This window comes from Struthio camelus, chromosome 2, assembly GCF_040807025.1.
Source record: "Struthio camelus isolate bStrCam1 chromosome 2, bStrCam1.hap1, whole genome shotgun sequence".
NCBI lineage: Eukaryota > Metazoa > Chordata > Aves > Struthioniformes > Struthionidae > Struthio > Struthio camelus.
The window spans coordinates 41,059,817-41,081,960 of NC_090943.1; the positions used below are offsets into that span (position 1 = coordinate 41,059,817).

General features: G+C 38.3%; 1 protein-coding gene across 5 annotated transcripts in view; it reads right to left on the reverse strand.

Moving 5' to 3' along the window:
* RFTN1 (raftlin, lipid raft linker 1) overlaps positions 1-22,144 on the reverse strand; it is a 100,562-nt gene that overhangs the window by 43,544 nt on the left and 34,874 nt on the right. For all 5 annotated transcript variants that reach the window (XM_068935296.1, XM_068935293.1, XM_068935294.1 and 2 more), the window contains 2 exons: positions 14,832-15,018; positions 2,375-2,483 (listed from right to left, as the gene is read on the reverse strand). In XM_068935296.1, the coding sequence (XP_068791397.1) occupies positions 2,375-2,483; positions 14,832-15,018 (296 nt within the window). The remainder of the gene's footprint in view (positions 1-2,374; positions 2,484-14,831; positions 15,019-22,144) is intronic.

Below are 22,144 nucleotides of genomic sequence, written 5' to 3' on the forward strand. Positions count from 1 at the left end.
TTAAATGTTTTATAATCGAGATAGTATTCTGGCACTTTGCTTCTCTAGGTGAAATAACTTCTTGTTTTCCACCTTATTACTCTTAAACATTTATATGTAGCTACAGAAGAGGAAAAGAGCGATCACCTGTGCCACTGCAAATTTTTGTTGTGTTTGCCAGGAGCAAGCAGTTAATATTCAACATGACATACACCATTTGCAATGCAGCAAAAAGTCATCTGAGAAAAGCAGCTATCAAAATTGTATCCTTGTTCAAACTCCATGTTAATGATACTTGCTCAGCCATCCATAATAATATTAGTAACATTCATTTTCTCAGGGGATGTTTTTCTAGCAACATCAGAGGATGTTTTTCTAGCAAACTCATAATTGGAGAAAATTTTGACTTGTAAGTTTATTTAGAAAATATGGGTGTCATACTTAGTACCTTTTTAAAAATATAGTAAATTGCAATGTAGTAAGATGGTAAACCTTTAGATCGGTAAGATGGTTAAAAGCCTTTCTAACGAAAAGCTCCGTGATCAAGTGTTTGACTACTCAGTTACAACACTATTGACTTCAGCTGTATTCCACAGTTTGAGAAGAATTATAGGGTTGTTCTTTTTTGAAAGTGAGCAATTGCCCTAACAGCTTTTCACTCCTACTTTCTTTGAAGAACTTCCCCTATTTTTCATTTTGTTTGTAAACATGTTTTATTTGCCCTTAAAAGCAACGGACATTTTTGTTGCTCTGACAAATTAGTTAATGTGAAATTAGTTCCTACTCCCAAACAAATCCTGTTTCGTGAGTTAGATTTACATAAAAGTATTGAGACTTTCACAGTGTCTTTAATCACATCTAGACAGTGACACTGCACACACTTGACAGCAACAGCTTCAAAGAACTGTTCAAGAACTTCAAATTCCTCTACATCAAATAACATCTGAGGATGAGTGACATTCTCAACCTGCAGAGAACCAGTAAATATACATTTTTAGCTATTAATATTTAAATGATTATATTTCAAAACGGCACCTTTATAACCCAATAATCCAATGGCTCCTACCAACAGAAAGATTTCTACGTCTAGAAAAGCATTCTAAAGAGTTCCAGAATTGAATATTTATGGAAATAGGTTGACTCCTGGATCATCATTTTGTTTCATGCTAGCCATACTCTCTCTGAAGATACAAATGCAAAGAAATCTTCTGTTAGAATGATGTAAAATTTTACTACCAGTTGTGACAGATAAGCTCAAAGAACTGAAGAACCAAGTTACACATGTGGAAACTCATACACAAGCATAACTCCAGTTTTACCTAAGTGTGAGTAGATTGAAATAATCCTGTGAGAATAAAAGTATAATAACAATAAACTCAAGAAACAACAGTCTAATGCAGATTCAAAAATACTCAAAAAGATTTCCAAAAGTAGAAAGTGTTTGGAAAAGTTCAGTTATATCTCTACGTATGATGATGATCAGATAGTCACATCTGCATTATCTTTAATCGAGTTTGTACAATCAGCAGTAAAAAGAAGGATCGGACATCCATGCAGCTGGCAAGCTGAGTCCTTAGCAAATTCATATAGCCTGTGCTGAAGTTTACTCTGCAAAATTTTCTTTACAATTATCACTGCTGGACTAAAGCTAGGGGAGTATACCTACTCACAGTACTCTCACAACATGTGGCTATGTAAACATAGTACTGCTGGGTTTTATAATGGGTAATAGGACACAAGCAGATTTTGAAATATGAACAAAGAACTTGCCTTCTCTAATATCGACATAACATACTTGTTTCCAGTCTGGCAGAATATTACATTATCAAAAATAATATTAAAAAGAAGGCAATAAATAAAGACAAATAAAGAATTGCAGGGTTATCTTCAAATTCTCCAAAATATATATAAAAGTTTGTTGAAACCAATACCATTCTGGATGCTAACTTCACGTGATACTAAAATCAAACTTTAATAACCTGGGGGATTCTGGGAGTTAATAGGCATTTTAGCTACACTACTAATCAGCAGGATATTTTGATATTAAAATGGAAATAATATATATTATTTCAGCTTAAAATATTTACACCATTACAGAATTATCTTCCACACTGGTAAATCAGTTGATTATCACCTGTGATAGGTTACTCTCCTGTGATACGACAAATCATTTTCTTATAATAATATGATTAATAACTTGTTTTTCTGGTAACTATAATTGCTCGGATTAAGTATTCGGCTACTTAAAATCACAAAAGAACACCAGATTCTAGTGAGGTTTCCAAGTGCACAAAATGTACACATATTCCTACTGACACACTGACAAAACTAGCAGCAGTAATTATAGTGCAAATAAAGGCATACTGTATTTTTTTAAGTTGCTTTTTTTACTTACTTTCTTAATAAAATCAGGTATCTCCTTTTTGTCTGAAAGTTGGTTTAAAGAGGAGCAGCACTCTACCTCCAAGATATATCCTTCACTATGGACATCACCTTTTGGAGATCTAAAGAGACAGAATGAAAAAACAGTTTCTATTGTTAAAATTGGATATCCAGGAATCCTCTTTTCTCACATTCAAACAAAATTTTGGTTCCATCACATTCACCCCATTGAGTTCAACACAGTTCTGCCGACCTACAGTGTCCCACCTATCTCCTAGAGAAAGAAATCACATCAGTGATTGCTGTGGAATACCGTGGAGACTCCCAAATTTCTTTATTTGTCCAAGATACACTTTGTCTATCCAGCACCTACAGCCAACACCACGGGGATGCACAAGTACCTGTAACTCAGAGTATGTGGAAAGCAGGTCCCAATACAAGTGACCGACACATGCTCTGAGCCCAAACCAGCAGCCTAAAAGATCTGCTTTGTTATATGGAAAGTGAGTTTCTTATCCCACTATAAGGGGGAGAAGTGATAAATCTAAAAGATGTAGAATGTGTTTTATGGACCGTACCTAAAGAAATCCCCTCACCTATCACCATTCTGAAGTCAACATTTAAAAATTCGGGGCTTATCTATGTAATCTATCCTTCAGTCTTACCTCATCCTTTACTGTTGAGAAATACAAAGTTATGTTTGCAATTTCATCCCTTTTAAGAAGACAATAACCCCTAAACTAATTCAAAGCATGTGGCATCTGCCATATATATTGCTGAACAAAGAAGAGTACTGTGAAAGCATGATAGTGGTCAAAACATGCCACAGGCAAGTTTGGAAGTTATCCTGAACGATTTTGAGAAACAGCCCATAGGCTTGCACTGCAAAGCAGTGCTACAGAAGGCAGTTGTAAGGCAGGCTCCCGTGCAAGGAAATTATCATGCTTGATCAATACGGGAAATCTGGAGAACCACTTGTTTTATGAGTTCCTTGGGAAAACACATAGAGGAATGTGTGAAAATAAAATTCTTGGGAAAAGTAACAAAGTAGTTACGTTAACATCCTACGTGGAGCATCAAAAGGTATCATTTCAAGTAAAGAACTAATCCTTGCCAGCAGTCACTTGATGCATTGGGTACATGCAAGGCAGGAAGCAAGGTGCAAAGCATAAGTTTGAACCGAGACTCTGCTGAGGAAGCAGCGAAACAACAGTACAAGGGTTTTGCAACCTATGCTTGCAAAAGCATTTCTGTGTAAAAACCTGGCCGTTCTGAGCACTGAGATCGCATGACACAAAAAACGCGCATTAGCTACCGACGGTCCCAGGGGCTTTCCTGAGACACTAGCAGTTACTCAGAATCATGAGATGCGTAGGCTGCCAAGTACAAACTGGATATGTGTTTCCTAGGCAATGCTGCAGAAATTTTCTAAGAGTATCACATGACAGTGTATTTTGTACTTGATCCTCCCACCTTCAAACAGGCGATACATCTACTTCATTTCTCATATCTCATTTCTACGTGGGATACGTAGTACCATTTTGCAGACTATGAATTGTTCAGGCACACTGGGGCCCTATTTCTACTTTTTCCCCCCCCCGCTTCTTAGGTTCTTCTCATAATGTGTGTTCCTTTTCTTTTCTTGACTCTGAATAACGAATCTTAATAAAGCATGCTGTCCATGGAAACTCTCCAAACAACTTTCTAGGGTTTACAGAAATCATTAGTGAGGGGCAAAAAGCATCCCACTACAACTTCTGTAATAGGAGTACAGAGATTCATTTAAGCAGCTAAAAATAAGCTGTTGTGAAGAAAAAAAAAAATTTATGAGGGACAGCACATGAGCTGAAGGCAACCATGTTTAATCTTCTAGATAAAATCCTAGATAGGATAATCTATTCTGTGCAGATCTTGCATCACAGATTAACTACTCCTCAATGAGGCAAAAATACACTTAAGAAAGTCTCCCTGCTAGAGTACACAGTGCTATATCTACATCTTTTTCTAAAATCTGAGTAGTACTAATTGGAAGTATAGCCCTGAGGTTATCTAACCATATTCCAGACAGAAATAAGTATGAGTGAAGGCTCTCTGATGCTCTGTCAACCAATAAACCATCGGAACGGATACTTGATATTGCAATGCAAAGTCTATACAACATCAAATGGAACAAACACAATTTTCCAGTGCTTCAGTTGTTACATTATCACAAACCAAGATTGCGTTCCTAAGCACAGGTAGTACGAAACCAAGCCCGTTTTAGATAACTAATCCCATTTTTTCAGACACAACACCAAGCCTTTAAAATCAGGAGGACCAAAGGTCTCCCAGGTCTTCTACTGATAATTCAGCCAGCTCCTTCGGTGGGGACACCCAGCTCAGTCACCACAGCCCCATGTCAGGCTGGCTGAGGAACTGATACTCCCAGCTCCAGAGACTTCAAAATAATACCGTTTCAATTCAAAGTTATATGAGATAAATATCAGATCACCAAAATGAAGTATGCGCCATGCTAACCATGCTTATTTAAAGTGAGGCCCATTAGTGGGAAAACATGAAACATATCCAGAGGCAAAATCCTCCTTGTGTCCACTCTTTTGCCAAAGTCTGTTCTTCACATAGTGGTCAAGCACAGTCCCCATGCAAATGGCAGTGTTTTTAAATACTTTTTGTGGCAAACATAAAATCTGAATATTCCAATTGCTCCAAAAGAACAATAAATGCTATATTTCCACATTTAAAACCATTGGTAATCTGTAAAAACAAGCTCTTTCCAACCTGTAATGCTAAGGTTGATACATATGTATTAATAAGAGGGAAGTTTACCCTTGAACCACTCTCTACCAGTTCTATTCCTCCACCTCAGCAGTTCCCCGGACTCTGACTTTGTGCAGTTTATCTGAAGACCGACTTCCAACTTCAGATCCTTTTGAAGCAATAAGAGTTATCTGAGATACAGATTGTACGCATAAAAATATAGTAATTCTCACTGGAATTTGGCTAAAACGATCTGTTTATTTTTTTCCCCTTTAACAAGCACTTAACTTGAAATGTTCTTGCTGCCTGTAAATATTTAAAAGAACAGAAGATAGTGAATTCTTCCTGTAAGAGTCTGAGGGCTACCTTTGTTCTCAGCTCATGAAAGTAATTGTTTCTAATACCACTGCAATCTGTTACGAACATTATTTTATAGAACACGCACAACAGATTCTGCAAAAAGACATAAAATCTTTAGTTAGCCTCAAATAGAAGCACTGTGTATTACCAAAAGCCGTTTTTCCATGCTTTCAAGTAAAATATGTCCACATATGTTAAATGCAGGTCTTTGTCTATATCGGTAGTTTTTATCTCTTTTGGAAAAACTAAGAATCTTCTGTCAAAAACAAAACAAAACAAAAGCCATAGCTTTCCACACAAAAGTAAGAAATGGTATTAGATTTCATAGACCACAAAAAAAATTTTCTGAGCTCATCCAGGTGAGCAAGAAATTCTTTCCAGCCTCTACACAATACACAGTGCATTTCATTTAAGAATCATAAAGCATTTCATAAATATCTTAAAACTCTCGTATTACACTCTTTGAGTATTATTAGTATATCCAAATTAGAAGCAGTTAAATTAGATACAGATAAGTCCTAAAATGAGCAGAAATTATTCCATTATTGGTTTTATTAACTTAATGGGTCTATTTTCGGGGATACTTTCATTAGAGATTGTGAATTAGGACCCCAAAATCAGGCACATTTATTGCGAACACATAAGTCAGAAGAAAAGTAAAAGCCAAGCCTCCTGCAGGCTAAAAGCAGGTCTCCTGACTTCAGTCTTGTCCTGTAGTCCCTACACTTGTATACCTTTCTTTTCTTCTGACGAAGGATGAGAAATAACCTAATAATCCATATGCTGGAGTCTCTTAATGATTTTATAGTACGAGAAGTTACTGGGTGTCCAATGTATAAAATACTTTAAAATTAAACCAATGGTTTTAATTAAAATTCATTTCCATCTTTCTATCATAAAATATCTCTCAATAGAAAGAGAAATGCTGAGATTAGCTTATCACTTTATACAACCCTCAATAATTTGAAAAATTTTCCCTTTCTCCTTGAGGTACAGTTAGCAATAAAATATCTCCTGGAGCTTCCCTCTACCCTAGGTTGGAAAAGTGAACCTTCCTCCCTTCAGTGTCTCCAAACGTTTGATTTTATTGCCTTTGTTCTCCTAATAAAAACTCCCTGAGTTAATTAAAAATGGCTCCGCTGTGAAAGCAGCACACCTGGATACAGCGATGCTGTATACTTCTTCGACGCTAAAACTAATAGGAGAAGCTGATATACAATGCTATGCGCTTTTACTCTTTAAAATGGATTTAACGATACTCATGAGGGAAAAGAAGTGACAGCGTGAAAGGTGCCATGCCTTTGCACGCTGTGGGGCAGGGAGCTCTCCTGCGCCATGACACCGGGAGGGGATAACCTCTGGCTAATGACAGAGACTCGCAGGAGTTTTCACCATATCTCATACTCACTGGGCTTCTATTTATTTTTCCTTCTTTCTTATATCTTGTTATTTGTTCACCTTTATTGATTTTATGGGAAAAGGGTTTTCTGTCACTGCAGGCACCCTCAGTGACTACCATGGAGAACCTTAAGCCTGGGATGGCAGATAGCTAAGAGGGAGGTCACGCCACCCTGGCACCGTCCGGAGCAAGTACCCTAAAGCGTGACTGATATAGAAATGGCTGAGAACCACTGAGTTAAAAGAACGGGGTCTTGAATCCTAATTAGGGCCTCTAGTGCCACTAAAGGAGAAGAAAATACATAAAATAAATAAGATTTTCACTTATAATTGGAAGCTGACTGGCCAAAAATATTTTATGGTTGTTGTTTCAGTAGGCTGTCATTTCCTGCACAGCTGTTTGCAGTTAAGCACCATTTCATGGTAGATAAACCATTACCAGCTGTAGAGTACCAGTAACTTGGACATTAACTATTAAAGCTGACGATTTAGTGTCGTCCAACAAACTGGAATTCCAATCTTTCTTAGATATAAGAAGGAAAAAAAGGAGCCAACATTTGGCCTTAATTTTCAAAGTTCTCCATACCCATGAATTCCAAAAGCCTCGTAAACTGTGGATACACCCTAAAATAATTATTTGATTAAAATTATGTTAGAAGTGTAGTCCTGAGAAAATGCTGTTTTCCACCACACAGAAATAATTTAGTAACAGCAAAGCTTCTGTTTCAAAATAGAATTGTACATTTATAATCAACTGATCTATATTAAGTAAAAATAAACACACATCAAGAGGCTTAACATAACCAGATACATTGGTATCCACATAATTCTAGTTTAAAAAAAAACTGGCAAACCTCTGTTAATTGAAATCCAAGAAGTGAGCACTTAAAGACCCCACAAATTTGATGATGCCCACCCAACAAACGCATAGATTTCTATAATTCACTGATATGTTTTCTTAGCTTTATTTTCTAAGAATTTTCTTTAGCAGGAATTTTCTTACATAGGAAGCTTTATCAATGGAATAAATTTTACCTGAGAGTAAAATTCATAAACTTTTTCTAATGACAATGTTAGAGTTTCTTAAGAAAAATTTAGGCATGTATGGGCACAGAGGCTTCTTTTAATGAGTAGTATTTATAATTGTGAGAACATTGATGAAAGAACATTTATTTTGGGTCAATGTCAAAAGCTGTTGTGAGGAAATACGTATTTCTTTGAACTTGAAACAAACAACAAGGTTTAAAAACTCTGGCCATTGTCCCTTGAGCTGAAGGAAGATATCTGTTGATTCTCAGGTATGGAATAAATATTATTCTTTCAGCAAGCTGAAATGAGCCTGCTGAGAGCAACAACATGCACTACATATGCACACAAAATGTGCTTGATCCTAATGCTCATGAAGGCAGAGTCAGAGATTTGCCATCCTCCGGCCTTCGTCTTACATGAAAATCAACTACATGACACAAACAAACATATACATTTAAGTTAAAAATATATTGTACCCAATGCAAAGTATCTGTTTTCTCCAACTCAGGCCAGCACAGGAGCACTGGGACAGATGGTCAATAATTTTTGCCAGTCTGTACTATTTTGAAACATCTTAGCCTGGAGCTCCCATACTTCTGCAGAGATCTTTTGTAACACGCTACAGGGCACATGAAGGAGAGGAAGGTGTTTGGGAACAATCAGCATGGATTTAGCAAGAGTAAAACATGCCTGACCAACCTGATTGCCTTTGGTGAAAAAATGACTGGATTTGTGGATGAGAAGAGAGCAGGGGTGTCATTCATGGTGACTCTAGCAAGGCAGTTTAACACTGGCTCCCACAATATTGTATCCAGTTTAGGACACCGGAGTCTGGATGGGTGGACAACTAGATGGGTAAAAATCGGGTTGCACGGTTGGGGTCAGAGGGTTGTGGTTGATGGGTCCCGCTCTGCCTGGAGGCCAGTATCAAGAGGGGTACCATAGGGACCTGTCATGGGACCTATCGTGTTTAACATCTGCATCAGTGAGGTGGAGGAAGCGAGGGGTTGTCAAGTGAGCAGATGACACCAGAGTGGGGGATGCAGTAGATATGGCTGTGCACTCCGAGAAAGCTCCCGGGGCACTGTGCATGTGTTACGGGGAGTGACGTGCCACTGAAAATTAAATGTGGCATGGAAAATTTCTGCGTGGAAAATGAGGAAATATCCAAGGAAACTCAAAGACAGGCCTGCCAGATAAAAGCATTCATCATGGTTCAGGGCTCTATCAACTAAATTCTACATAGCGCCACAGCAAGAACACCCTGTTTCAAGTAGCTCTCAAAAAAGTTTGAAGAGAAAAAGTATTTTCTGGGCTAGAAGGTGTTTCTGAAACAGTTAAGAATCAGAAATTTGATGAACTGTCTAAACATTTATAGAAACATTTTCCTTTACCTTCAGAAGGCAAAATTTCAGTTACCAAATATCCAAATTCAAATGTTACAGGACCAACACATGATTTCATAATGGAAAATGCTTAGAGAGGCTGCTACTTCATTCTAATGTAATGATAGCTGTTCATACTTAATAAATTCCTTGGAACAACACAGTTTTCCTTCCTTTCATGGAAAAGAAGCTGTTTATTACTATTAAAAAGGGAGTTGGCTACTACTGGAAAAGAGTACATGAAAGAGCTGGTCCTCCAGATGTGAAAAATCAAGATTTCCCCTTGCTTAGCTGCCCAAACCTTCAGTTTTCCTGTCATAAACATTTTCTACAATACTGTCAACATAATTAAGCAAATACCAACTGGACACTGACAACTGCAAATGAGAACCTAGCATAAAAGAGAAAGCACAATGACTACTGTCTTGTTTTATTCATTTCACGCATAAGTCATTTCAATCTTTTGCATTTACATTTAAATGATGCTACTTCAAATTTTCCCGTTTGTTGTAGAAACTAGACTTTAAGTGATACAGAGGACACAGGGATTTAGCTCTATCTCAGAAGGTGCCATTAACTGAAATCATTTGGAAATGAAATTGCCTAACAGCAAAAAAAAAAAAAAAAACTATAAAAATCCTGTTTTGCCATTGAACTTTTGAACTCAGTCTGTCAAATTCCTTCGCAGATAAATAAAATTATTTTTGGCCAAGTAATGAAAGCTTGCGTTTCATAACGTTTAATGGATATGGGGAAATTATAAAAATAGAATCAGAATCATTTCATAAAGTATATCACTAAACACCTGACACCTCATTATTTTAGAGTAAGGGAGAACAGCTGCAAAGTTGTTGGAGGTAAACATAGAATTCTACTCTGAAAAAAATATTCTTAAATCCTATTACTTAGTCTAACATGGATGGCAATCTTTCCTTGATGATTGCTCTACTGATTGGAGGCAAAACCTGTAAGAGGATATGTCTTAAGAGATATACGGAACCGTGGAGAGAAAGACCTCTCTGGAATCCAATTTATTTCACCTACTTCATTCTATTATTGCAAAATAAAGCATCTGCAAATACATAAGAACTATTCTAAAGAGACAGTTCATGAGTTTGGACCATATATCCTTCTTAGCAGAAGAGAATGCCGCTTGCTTTCTGAGGCACAACATTCAGAAAGGTAAGTGCAAACATCGCAATTAATACCGAATGTTGAAACAGACAGGGGTCTTGCACTAAAGGGAGCTGGGAGACAAATAAATTAAAGCAGTTTTGTACTCTGGATTGGTTGCAGTTCTGTTCAGAGGCTGACTTTGGGATTTCTTTGCAACAGTCATAGACTTCCAGAAGTAGCAATGCGCCAAAGACACTTCAGCAGAGATTCTGAGATTCAAAATTAGGGAGTATGGAAATAAAATGTGAAAAAAAGAAAGGTTATTACACACACGAAGAACTAATGATCTTTCTGTTCTTCAGGGGGCAAAAGCGGCATGTGTGCTACTAGCCTTATTTTGGTTACCCAGAACTTTCCGAATGAATTGACTCTCCTCGCTCCCTTTGCCAAGAGGAATATGTGATCATGAGTTCTCGCTTTCCAGAATACTGCCATATATCCCTTTTGCTGAGCTTCTTCAAGTGTAAATCACTGTGAATCAACTTTTCTCAAGTGTGAATCAATGCGAACCAGCAGGCCACGGGCTGCGCTTCACACTTGCAGCCTTCCCTACATTCAGCAAAAGCCCTGTCAAACCCAGGGCTTGTAGATGCTTCTTTGCACATCTTTTTATAAAACCTCCTCTCTGAGAACCCCAATTGTCTCAGAATGCAGTACAGTCAGCAAAACAATGCCAGAAAATAAGATAAAATAAATAACCACTGCTTGAAGGAGCCAGTCAATTACTTTTTAATTAAAAATTTCATTGAAGTAGAGAGAGAGAATGAGAGAGCAAAAGAAAGAGAGAGAGCACTCACAGGAGTATTAAAATTATTATTCCTTTATCCTAATCTATTCTACTCAAGCCCCAAACCAATTCCAATCAACTGATTAGTGTGCATGACACACTTAGGTGCTACAGAAATAAACAGAAGTTAAATTTAATATATTTATCAAGAACTACAGCTAAGTTCTTCAGCTACTCGGTACGTTACCTTCACACCCAGTACTTCTAAAGAATGAAACACTTTTACATTTACTTCTTTTCCTTCAATTGCTCATGACATTTTGCAGTGCAAATGATTTTGTTGTTGATTTAAAAATAAAAAAAATCTGCCCTTAGAAATGTTACAGAGAATATAAAAGCTAAGTGACAAATCTTGCTTTTCAACATTTATGGCTTCCTTACATGTTAGGAATGTGTTTTCTTAAATGTCCTAGAGTAGGAATGATTCTTACTTCCTTATTTACCAGAAACGAATAGATGGCTAACACAATGAAGTCACAGAGATACCAGTATAGATTAAATGTAAACTCTCCTAGTGACTTTAAAAGAAACAAAAATGTACAATGACATTGCGAATTCACATGGAGTATTTTATAACACCAGGAAAATGGCAAAATAGAAGAAGTAATAGTAATAGGCATTTTTATCCATGAATATCAATGCGTAACATGCCTAAGCACCATTTTTGCATTTTATTCTTGGACAAAATAAGGTACCGTGAATTTCTCAGTGGCAGCAGCACACAGATCCTGATACACGTCGTCTGCTGCAGCCTGTAACTCCATAGCCTGTTCTTACCTTTAGAGAGGTAATGCTACCATAAAAGCTTCAAAATATGTGTCAACAGGATTCACTTTAAAACATAAAACTGACATATAAAGGTATAACACTGATTAAAGTAGACAGACTAATTCAAGCATTCAGTTCTACCTCTGTGTACACACCACTGAGATTACTGCACAAAAAAGACACCAATACAACAATTTCATTCCTGTTCTCTTCAGGTAACAAAAACAGCAAGGTGAAAAAACAGGACCTAATATCTTCTGGAGAACAGCATACGCTGTTGGAGCCATCTGTGGTGAAACACCTGCAGTAAAAGAGGAGCTACAGCCTCAGATGCTTTGCAGAGAGTGCCCGGGATCTCGAGGGTGGGCCCCAGACAACAAGAAAGAGCTTTATATGGTTTCTTCTTGGACCTCTATGAATACCTGGCACAACCATCAGAGTAACCAGCAGGAGACCACTTTTTACTTCACGTAACTTAAATGATGTTACTAGTGAACCTACAACTGTAGCTGGACTCCTTATACTCTGAAAATCTTATGACAGAAATAAATGCTCATGTGATCAGCAAATATCCCAAGCCGACCTTAACTTCCATCTGAGTTTAAATGTTTTATACAACGGAGACAGCCTATAGCTGACAGACAGAGTGCCTTCAGTGAAAAAAGTATCAGTTACTGAGTTACTGTTTACTTCATTAGCCGTCTAATGATAAAGGTTAATTCAAAAAATTAACACTCTTTCTTTTTTCTGCTGTCGTTTTTTTTTTTTCACAGCTGTTACTGGCATAGGATAGACTCATGATTCTAATACAACTGCTCTCTATACAACTATGGTCATCTTAAACCTGTGGACTATCTGTCTCTCTTCCTTCTGCTCGGTAATTCAAAGATTCATTGCACCCAAACACCGTGGAAGCAGCTTGTGTCCTACTCTTGGCCAAACTCAGGAATATTTAAATTACAGGGAACACCAACCTGGTGTCATTTCCCTTCCTGCTATTTGTCTGTTTTTCCCCCGCTGCACCAATTCTCTTCCACTTCCTCAGGCATTCAGGAATGACAGATACGAGAATTGAAAGAAATGGAGTGTGAATGCAGAAGGAAACCTAATTGGTTCAAGACTCTCTACTGTCTTTAATTTTGTACAGTCATTTACAGCTGTCTAAAATGTGTGTGAAACACTGGCACCCAAGTGAGTGAGTAGGCAATTATGATTTTGTACTATTGCACATTCATTCTGCACAGATGTGAACTACTGGTTACAGTAGAAGTACCTTGAGCTCTCTGGCCTGGAGATGACGTAACTTTACGCTCTTACAGCGAGAAGGTGCTGCTTTTCCCTGACTTGTCTTTGCAGCTCAGTCCTGAAAGACACTGAGCCCTCTGACCCCACTCCAGCAAAAGTGCTTAAGCGCTTACTTAACATGGCAAATGCATACTTATAAATACTTTCATTATTTCCACTGGGGGGGGGGGTTGGGGTTGCCAGCAGGGAAAGTGAGGTCCAAGAATCAGGAAAGTGAATCCCAGTATTACTCAAGAAGCCCATGGTTCAGCCAGACACTTTATGTTTTGACCATAAAACTGGAAACCCTTTAACCAACCAGTATCAGGCAAGCCAGCTTGAAGTTCTGTATTTATAAAACTAAAAGCAAGTCAAGGTAAACTGAGAGTTATTTTTGCATTTTGTAGTATTTTGCCTGAGATACCTAATGCCTGAAAAGCATTAATTTAAGCTAATGAAAGGTATCTCTTGTTAATGAAAAGAAGAACTTTCCTCCTTAAGTCTGAAGTCTGCCCCCGTCCGTAATTGCTACTGATTGACTATCGGCGGTAGCAAATTGGAGGGTGGTTTAACTCTGGTTTTAAAGAGCTGTCCAAAACAGTTACATCCTTTCCTTGAAGCATCAGCAGAAAGTGAGGGGCAACAATCAGTAAAGGAAGGCTGAATTATCCCACGACTTCTAGTAAGGGTCATTGTAGAAAGGGGGACTGGGGAGAACAATCGATGTGGAAAGACTGCTACAACATTGGCTACAACAAGATAGGTAGCTGCAGACTTGCGAGTGGTCGGATAACATGACATTTATGCTTTAAATTCCTAAGTAAAAATATTAATATATGTCCAAAACATTCATATTTCAATTTATTTTTGGACTGGTTAATAGCACATTCTATTGATTTTAAAAATCAGATTAAAACTTAAAAGAACAACTTCTGCTTGTTTATTCATCTTCAGATTTTGATTATGTAAAATATTCTTAATATGTTTTAAGACACTGAACAAAGCAGAGAGACTCATCTTTTTATTTAAGGAGTCTGTACTGCTTCAAAAATTAAAAGAACCTGTACCATTTAGGACAAAAAGAGGCCTAAAGTCTACAGAAAAATTTTAGAAGTATGCATTAGCACTGCAGTGCTCAAACTAATTGCACTACATCTAACGGTCTAAACACAAAATATGCCTTTTCTAAGCAAACATTTAATCTATCTTAATCTAATCAATAAATTATTAAGGGGCACCAGCTAGATCATCCTCACAAATTGTCAGGCATAGGGTTTGTTTGTTTGCCTTTCATGACAACACATCCCAAAATATAGAGCATATTTCAGCTTGTTATTCTCTGAGCAGTCTGCCAAAGCGCAGATGAATTGTAAACATGAAGAACATCTTAAGCTTATTCAAGCCTAAAAAAAAAAAAAAAAAATCAAGTCTTGCACAGTAAACTGCGATAATTTCCTGATGTAGGTCAAAACTCAGCAGGAAATCACATTGTCTATTTTTATCCTAGTTCACTGGAAGTGCTTTACCTTTCTGTTTTCTTGATCAGCACAGCCCTGAAGATTTGTTCCTGGGGAGACTTCTCTTTTTCATCAGTTGGTTGCACGAAAGGGTGGACAGCAGCCAAGATGAAGCCCTGCTGGTACAATTCTTGTAGCTGAGCTGGGAGATCACGCAAAGAGGAAAGCTTGATTGCAGATGATCCCGGCAGCTCAGCTGGAAACAAAAAGAAATTGGTCAATAATCCTACCTTGGACTATCATGTTTTTCAAGATCCAGGCTCTACAGAGGTAAGCAAGCTGCACGCCAATCTACAATATTAACACAGAAATTGGCCTATAATTTCTTGAGGTCCATGTTGTATTTCAGATTCTAGACAGACTGTCTCGACAAACGGTCACTATCACATAAGAGATGTGCAAATAAACAAAGAGTCAGAAACACTAAAATATCAAATTCACCTTGCAGTCTGGGAGAGAATAAAGGGGAGGACTTAAAAGATGGTCAAAAGATATTCTAAGTTTTAATAGTCATCAAAACAATGCAACTTGAGGAGAGCGCGCCATTAGTCAAAAATATAACATAAGGGAAAAGGGATGTCTTTGAAGACAGAATATGTCAAATTCAAAAGTGATAAAAGCAAGTACCCACATACACAACATCTGCATTATTTAGACTGGGGGATCACTGACACAAAATGTTTCTGAGACCAAATACCTACCAGTATGTCAAAAGCAAACTTTGTCAGTATATTGATAACAACAACAAACGTACAGAGTTATGAATACAGGTAGTGATATTAAACCTTTTAGAACATATACCAAGCCTCAGGGTTTAAACAAACCTAAACAATTTAGAGATGAGGGTGAGACTTAATACGTGAAAACAATCCTTCCCCAATCCGCTTCCTGTGGGGTTTTATGCCTTTCTACGAAGCACGCGATGCTCGCTACTGCCAGATGCACAACATGTAAACAGATACTGCCCTCAGTACGGCAACTCCCCTCGCTTCTTCGGAGCCTTGTGGGCTTCAAAAGAAAACCCCATAAATCACCTAAAACAACCTTTCCTTCTCTTTCTCTCTACCTCAGTGATCTTTCATATCTTTTTCAAATCTTATCTGAAAAGGCATTTTTCTTCCCTGGCCTTTGCCTCTTCATTTCCAGCTCTGTTGGGAGCTATTTATTATTTCATCCTTAACTACGCTACAGGGCACTGTGTGGTGAGGTGCTGGAGGATTTCCTCTCCCATCGAAGCCAGCAGGAGAGGAACATTGCAAGCGGCAGGACAGAGGTTCGCAGCCCCTCGCAGGCTTGGGCCTTCGTTAAAAAAACACTGGAGAGCAGCTTGTACGAAAGATGCCAGCTATGCAAAACAAGATTTCATTGTACCGCTTTTTTCATCAAATTGTGTGGCTACCCTTCATGAATAATGAAAGAGGTTATCAAAAACTAATAAATATTCAAAACCAATAATGCAGAGGAATAATTTAAATACTAATAGAATAGCTGTGCTTGGTATGTTTCTTCTTCATCTAAGACCATGTTCCAGAAGCGGATAATGGAACTTTTTGACTACAAGATGCAGACTTTTTATTATTTTTGCAAATAAAATGAGAAAAATCAAGCAATGCATATGTTGACAGACAATACGGCTTTAACGTCTGGAACTGCATACAAATCACCTGAGAGTCATAAAAAGAGATACCTCAATGAATAATGCACAATAAATAATAAAACAGACTATTACTCACTTGGTCCCTACCAGGGATAAAAATGAGGAAAGAAACCCAGAAGTTAGAACCACCTTCTCCTGCTTCCCTCCGCGGCACAGAGATTCTGAAAACCCTAGAATATGCTGCAAACGATGTAATTAATTAAAAGAATAAGAAAGCCAGAACAGCCTTCTAAGTGATGGTTTCACTTGGATACACTGGAATGACGAAACACTATCCAATAATGTTCATTCTGGCAAAGGTGCTTCAATTTTTAACTATCATTTGCAAAAGTTCCTGTTTGCCTTGGATATGAACCTTGTATCTGGAATATTCTGAGCATGCCCTGGTAAAGGTAGTCCAAGGTCTGTTCATTAGCATCACAGAATGATTGCTTCCCCCCAAAAGCTAAACACAAGGAGAAAGTGTGAAAATGCATGTAATTGGACCTTTGGGATAAGCACTTGAATAACAACAGTAAAAAACAAGTAATAGAAAACAGAGCTGGAAGGGATCATAAGCCCAGTCCATGCTCTTATCTGGACACAGCATCAACTATAGCTTAGTTATTTCTCACAGAAATTCTGTCTCGCCTATTTTTAAAAATGTTTAGTAATGGAGATTTCCCAACCCCCATCTGTGACGCTTCAGTGCTTCACTACTATTTAAAGGCTTTTCCTAGCATCTGGTTTAGATTTCCCTTCTTGAAATTCAAGGTTACTACTTCCTCAATAGAAATTTCATTTTGCATCAATATTCTACAATTCTTAAAACATGTCACACCTTAATCTTCTCTTCTTCAGACTGTATAAATTCAGTCCTTTCGATCTTCCCTAGTCACTTATGTTTTCTAGACGTCTAAATAATTTTTGATGGTCTTCTCCTGATTCTCTTCAACTGGTCCACATCTTTCTTCAAGTATGGTACCTAAACCTCACCACAGTGACCCAGCCCAAGCCTCATCACTGCTGTGCAGAATGGAAGACCTCCTTCATGCTTATTATACACACCATGCCAGTTTATAGGCTTTGGAAAAAAAAGAATCAAGATTCTTTTTTCCACAACTAATAGTGGCCTTAATGTCCCTCTCCTTAATAAATTTTAGATTGTTTTTCTTTTAATTTACAAGGGCCATTCTGAATTCTGACCTCCACAGCGCTTACAGCACTTCTCAGATTGGGAAACTTTAATAAATACACTTACTGGTCCATCACTTCAATAGTTAATGGAAATAGTGGATATTGACGGATTCTGGACAGAACCATTCTAAGCTTTACAGTCAACACATCCTTTCAGTTTGATGGTGAATATTGCTAAGTTCTCATGGGATTAGAGATCCTTCAAAAAGAAAAGAGAGTTCCCGTTATACAACCGATGTCCGTAAGGTACAAATGAATTTCACGGGTCTACAGACCTTGGCATTCTTTTCACCCAACCACAGAAAGAATTCAGGTTTGTGTGATGAGGATTTGTCCTGAGAAATCCCTGCTACTTACCGTCCCCTAGATATTGTACAAATCTGCTATTTGCTCCAGTACCTTCCTGGGAACTGAATTAGGTTAGCAATCATAAAGCTCTCTTTAAAAGCAAGTTTAAAAAGGGACATAGTGTCTTTCTAGAGAGCTGCATTCATCCTCCAACAATTTTCAAACTAAAATGATATGATTTCAGAGTTTCCAGTTAACTCCTCTCAGAGGGATACCTGTAGGTTCAAACTATTTGAAAATGCCTAATTTATGAAAACAGTCCCTTATTCAGTCTTTCTGTAGTTTAGCTTAAATGTAGAAAAACACTAACATTTTCATAAGACCTTATACAACTTCAAATAAAGTCAGCTGATTCCTTTTAGTTGGTAAAGAGAATTCTAATCATCCTCATTTCAAAAAAGGGAAACCAAAACTGCATAGAACAGAGACTTGTGTAAAGTAACAAGAGCAGATGAATGACAAACTAAAAACTTTTATAACTCCAGTACTTATTATAATTATCATAAGTCTCTATTTTGCCAAAAGATAAAGCTGAGTCCTTGTAGCAGCATCAATCTTGGTCTTAAAATGAAGCTTGCTCTAACAGTTTTACATTCTGTTCCATGTTTCCTTATTTATTGTTGCACTTCACAACCTGACCTCAATGACTTCTTTGTTTATTCTGTCTATATCTAGAACAGCGTAGAAGACACTTGTAAATGACACATGCTGTATTTTTCAATTTTCTTAAAGCTGAAAGTGGAAATAGAAGTGCTGACTGCTTTTAGAATTGATTACCAGGCAAATTAGTCTGCTGCCTGCCTGATAATTGAAGTTGAAAACACCTCCAGCAATGCTCAGGCAGATAAAGTAACATATAGCTTAGAGATTCTTCCAAAAAAAGAGCAAGTTCCTGCTCTGCAAATGATACCCATACGGTCCAAATGACCTTCCTGGCCTAGGAACTCGGGCATTCTTTGTTATTAAAGGACAAAACCTGACCAAATGCTCACACCGTCCTCATCTAACCAGAAAAAAATCAGGAAAGAGAGAGAGCTGATATAAAGAGTTACAGGTTGAGTCATGTGTTTTTTAAAGGAGCTGACGCTCTTTAGCTCCAAAAGGCTATTTACTGGAAATAGAGGAAGGCAATCTGCCCCAGGGATCCTGAGGGATTCAGAGTAGGAAGGCTGAGAACTATGATTGAAGAGATATGTATTTAGGAGAACTAGTTCCTCCTTCTGTTTTAATGGACTTCTCTTTCACTCTAAATCTACCTGGACCTGTATCCCTGTGGCAGCCATGGCAGATTCTCCCAAATTGTCAACAGGACTGCATTAGCAGCAGGAAGCACCACTTTCACCTCCAAACAGAGCCCCGAAGAATCAGCAAGGGCTGCTGCCATAAGGATCAACCAGTCACGCACACTGCTGCCCAGTGAATCCTGCAGCCAAAGAGACCTTCACAGTTGGATGATGCCGCACAGCTTCTCAGCTGTCTTCTGATATGTACTCATACTCATCTTATAGTATTACACTGAAAGACTTGGACTATTTTGTATTCTTGCATTTTTGGCATCTTCAGCCAAACCATAGAGTATGGAAGTATTAGCTTCTTATTTTGCAGAAAGTTGCAATGGCAACATGCAAAGCTCCTCGGTATATAGTCAGCTGTACAACTGTGGGTCTTTAGACAAAAGGACCATCTGTTCTAAAGACAGAGGTAATAAATACTGCTGCTCCTTAAAGACTGCCAAGATTCCTTGAATCAAACTAAAGCATCTTATACAATCTCTGACAATTATCCTATGGTCCATGCTAAAGAAAGTAAATATATCTTCATGAAATATTAACAGAAAAGACAGTTTTAACAAGTAGGACAGTGTTTCTATATTAAAACAATGGAAGTGGGTAACTGTGAGATACTGTAAGCTAACACTCTTCATATAGCAAAGGTATATGCTGTTCTATAAAATAAAGCATGCATTCATCTACTAGGCCATGCTTAACACGACAATGGTCAGCTACTGTACATTTTCTATATAAGGCATATTCTTGCTCAACAGAATCAGATATTTTTCACACAATCACAAAATCAAAGAATAGGGATTGGAAGGGACCTCTGAAGATCATCTAGTCCAACTCCCCTGCTCAAGCAGAGTCACCTAGAGCATGCTGCCCATCACTGTGTCCAGATGGCTTTTGATGAGTATCTCCAAGGATGGAGACTCCACCACCTCTCCGAACAACCTGTTTCAGGGCTCAGTCTCCCTCACAGTAAAAAAAGCCTCTCTCGGCCTTTCCGCATAGGAGAGATGCTCCAGTCCCTTCATCATCTTAGTAGCCCTTTGCTGGACTTACTCCAGGAGCTCTGTGTCTCTCTTCTATTGGGGAGCCCAGCACTCAACACAGCACTCCAGGTGTGCTCTCACCAGTGTTGAGGAGAGGGGAAGGATCACATCTCTTGACCTGCTGGCAACGCTCTTCCTTATGCAGCCCAGGATACTGTTGGCCTTCTTGGCCACAAGTGCACACTGCTAGCTCATGGGCAACTTCTTGTCCACCAGGACCCCCATGTCTTTCTCTGCAGAGCTGCTCTCCAGCTGGTTGGCCTGCAGCATGTACTTGTGCACAGGGCTATTTCTGCCCAGGTGCAGGACTCTGCATTTCCCTTTGTTGAACTTCCATGAGGCTCCTGTCATTTCTCCAGTCTGTCGAGAACCCTCTAAACTGCAGCACAACCATCGGGCATACCAGCATCTTTTTAACTCCATTCTATTCAATTAGCAGCAATTTTCCTTCCCTGATGCTATGTTTATGACAAAGCTAAAGCAAAACTTCTTCTTTTTTAATTTCTTCTACTTGTTCAGCAAAAAGAGTTACAGCTATGCTCCCGGAAAAGTAAAATGTTAAATGCCAAAAGTGCATTTATTAAATTTGTCTTCACTGAAATATCTAAACTTAGGGTCAAATTTCGGTCTCAATTTCTTGGTACTGATATTTAATACTTTATTTTGAAGGACAAGGATACAGTTCTACTCTAATTCCTATTATCCTGTGTTATGTGTTTACTTATAGTTTGTTTACTCCAACAAAGCAAATTAAAGTCATTATTTTGGTGTTCATTTTTTGACATGTTTTCTTGATTAAACTTTTTAGGCTCTTATTCCAGTCACAGCTGTTGAAGACTGACATAGCTCATAACGACAGTTCACATTATGTATAAAAATGTTCCACAAAAAATTCTGGACTCCTTTTAACTAGTTTTCATTTTCCTGGAGAAAAGCTTTCATGTTCATCTCTGTTTTCAAAGCAATGAAACATTAAGTAAGTCTTTTCCCTTTGCATTAAAACTACTAAAAATCAAAGTGGTTTGTGCATAGATTGTATGTACTTTCTGTCTATATGGGTTATAGAAGAAAATACTTTGCACCAATATATGCCTAAAATTGGTGTACAATGATGATCTGAAACAAAAATGAAAGGCAGGCAAACTCACTGGACCCAGACAATCAGGTCATACAGTAAGTAACTCAGTCTCCTGATAGCCGTGATCACAACGTTCCTACCTGAGCAGGCCATCAACAGGCTCAGACCCTTTGAGAAATACAGTCATAGCTGTTTTCATTTTCAATGAGAGCAGTTCTGATTACATAGCTCACAACTTCCCCCATTCAAAGTGCCCAGAGCCAGCAAGCTACAGCCATGGTCCTTCCTGCATATCCTCCTCTCAGCTCCACAACCCTTGCAGACCTTTCTGCACAGTTACTCACTGCGAGTAACAGGAAGGATGATGCCCTCTTGTCTCTTCCCCAAGACAGCTGATAGCTCAGGAGAACTATGGACTCCCCCCAGAAGAAGGAGACCTCCGAGGGAAGGGACAGACTGCCCTGCAGCTCTCCCAGATCTTCACTGCGTGCTCTAACCTTTGATCTAAGCTTGCCTCTGGCTCCTGAGCAGAGTTTTGCCTATGATCTAGAAAGGAGCAGAAGTTCGGGCACAATCACAGGCTTAGTAATGCCTGCTTGCTAGCTCTATGCATCTTCCTACCCAGCAAGCAGCTTTCTCCACTGCCCTTCTAAAGCAGCCAAGTCCCTCTCTTGCCCTTTATGGAGTACATAACAGACCAACTTAAAGAATTTCTATAGGGGCCAGGGCATCTA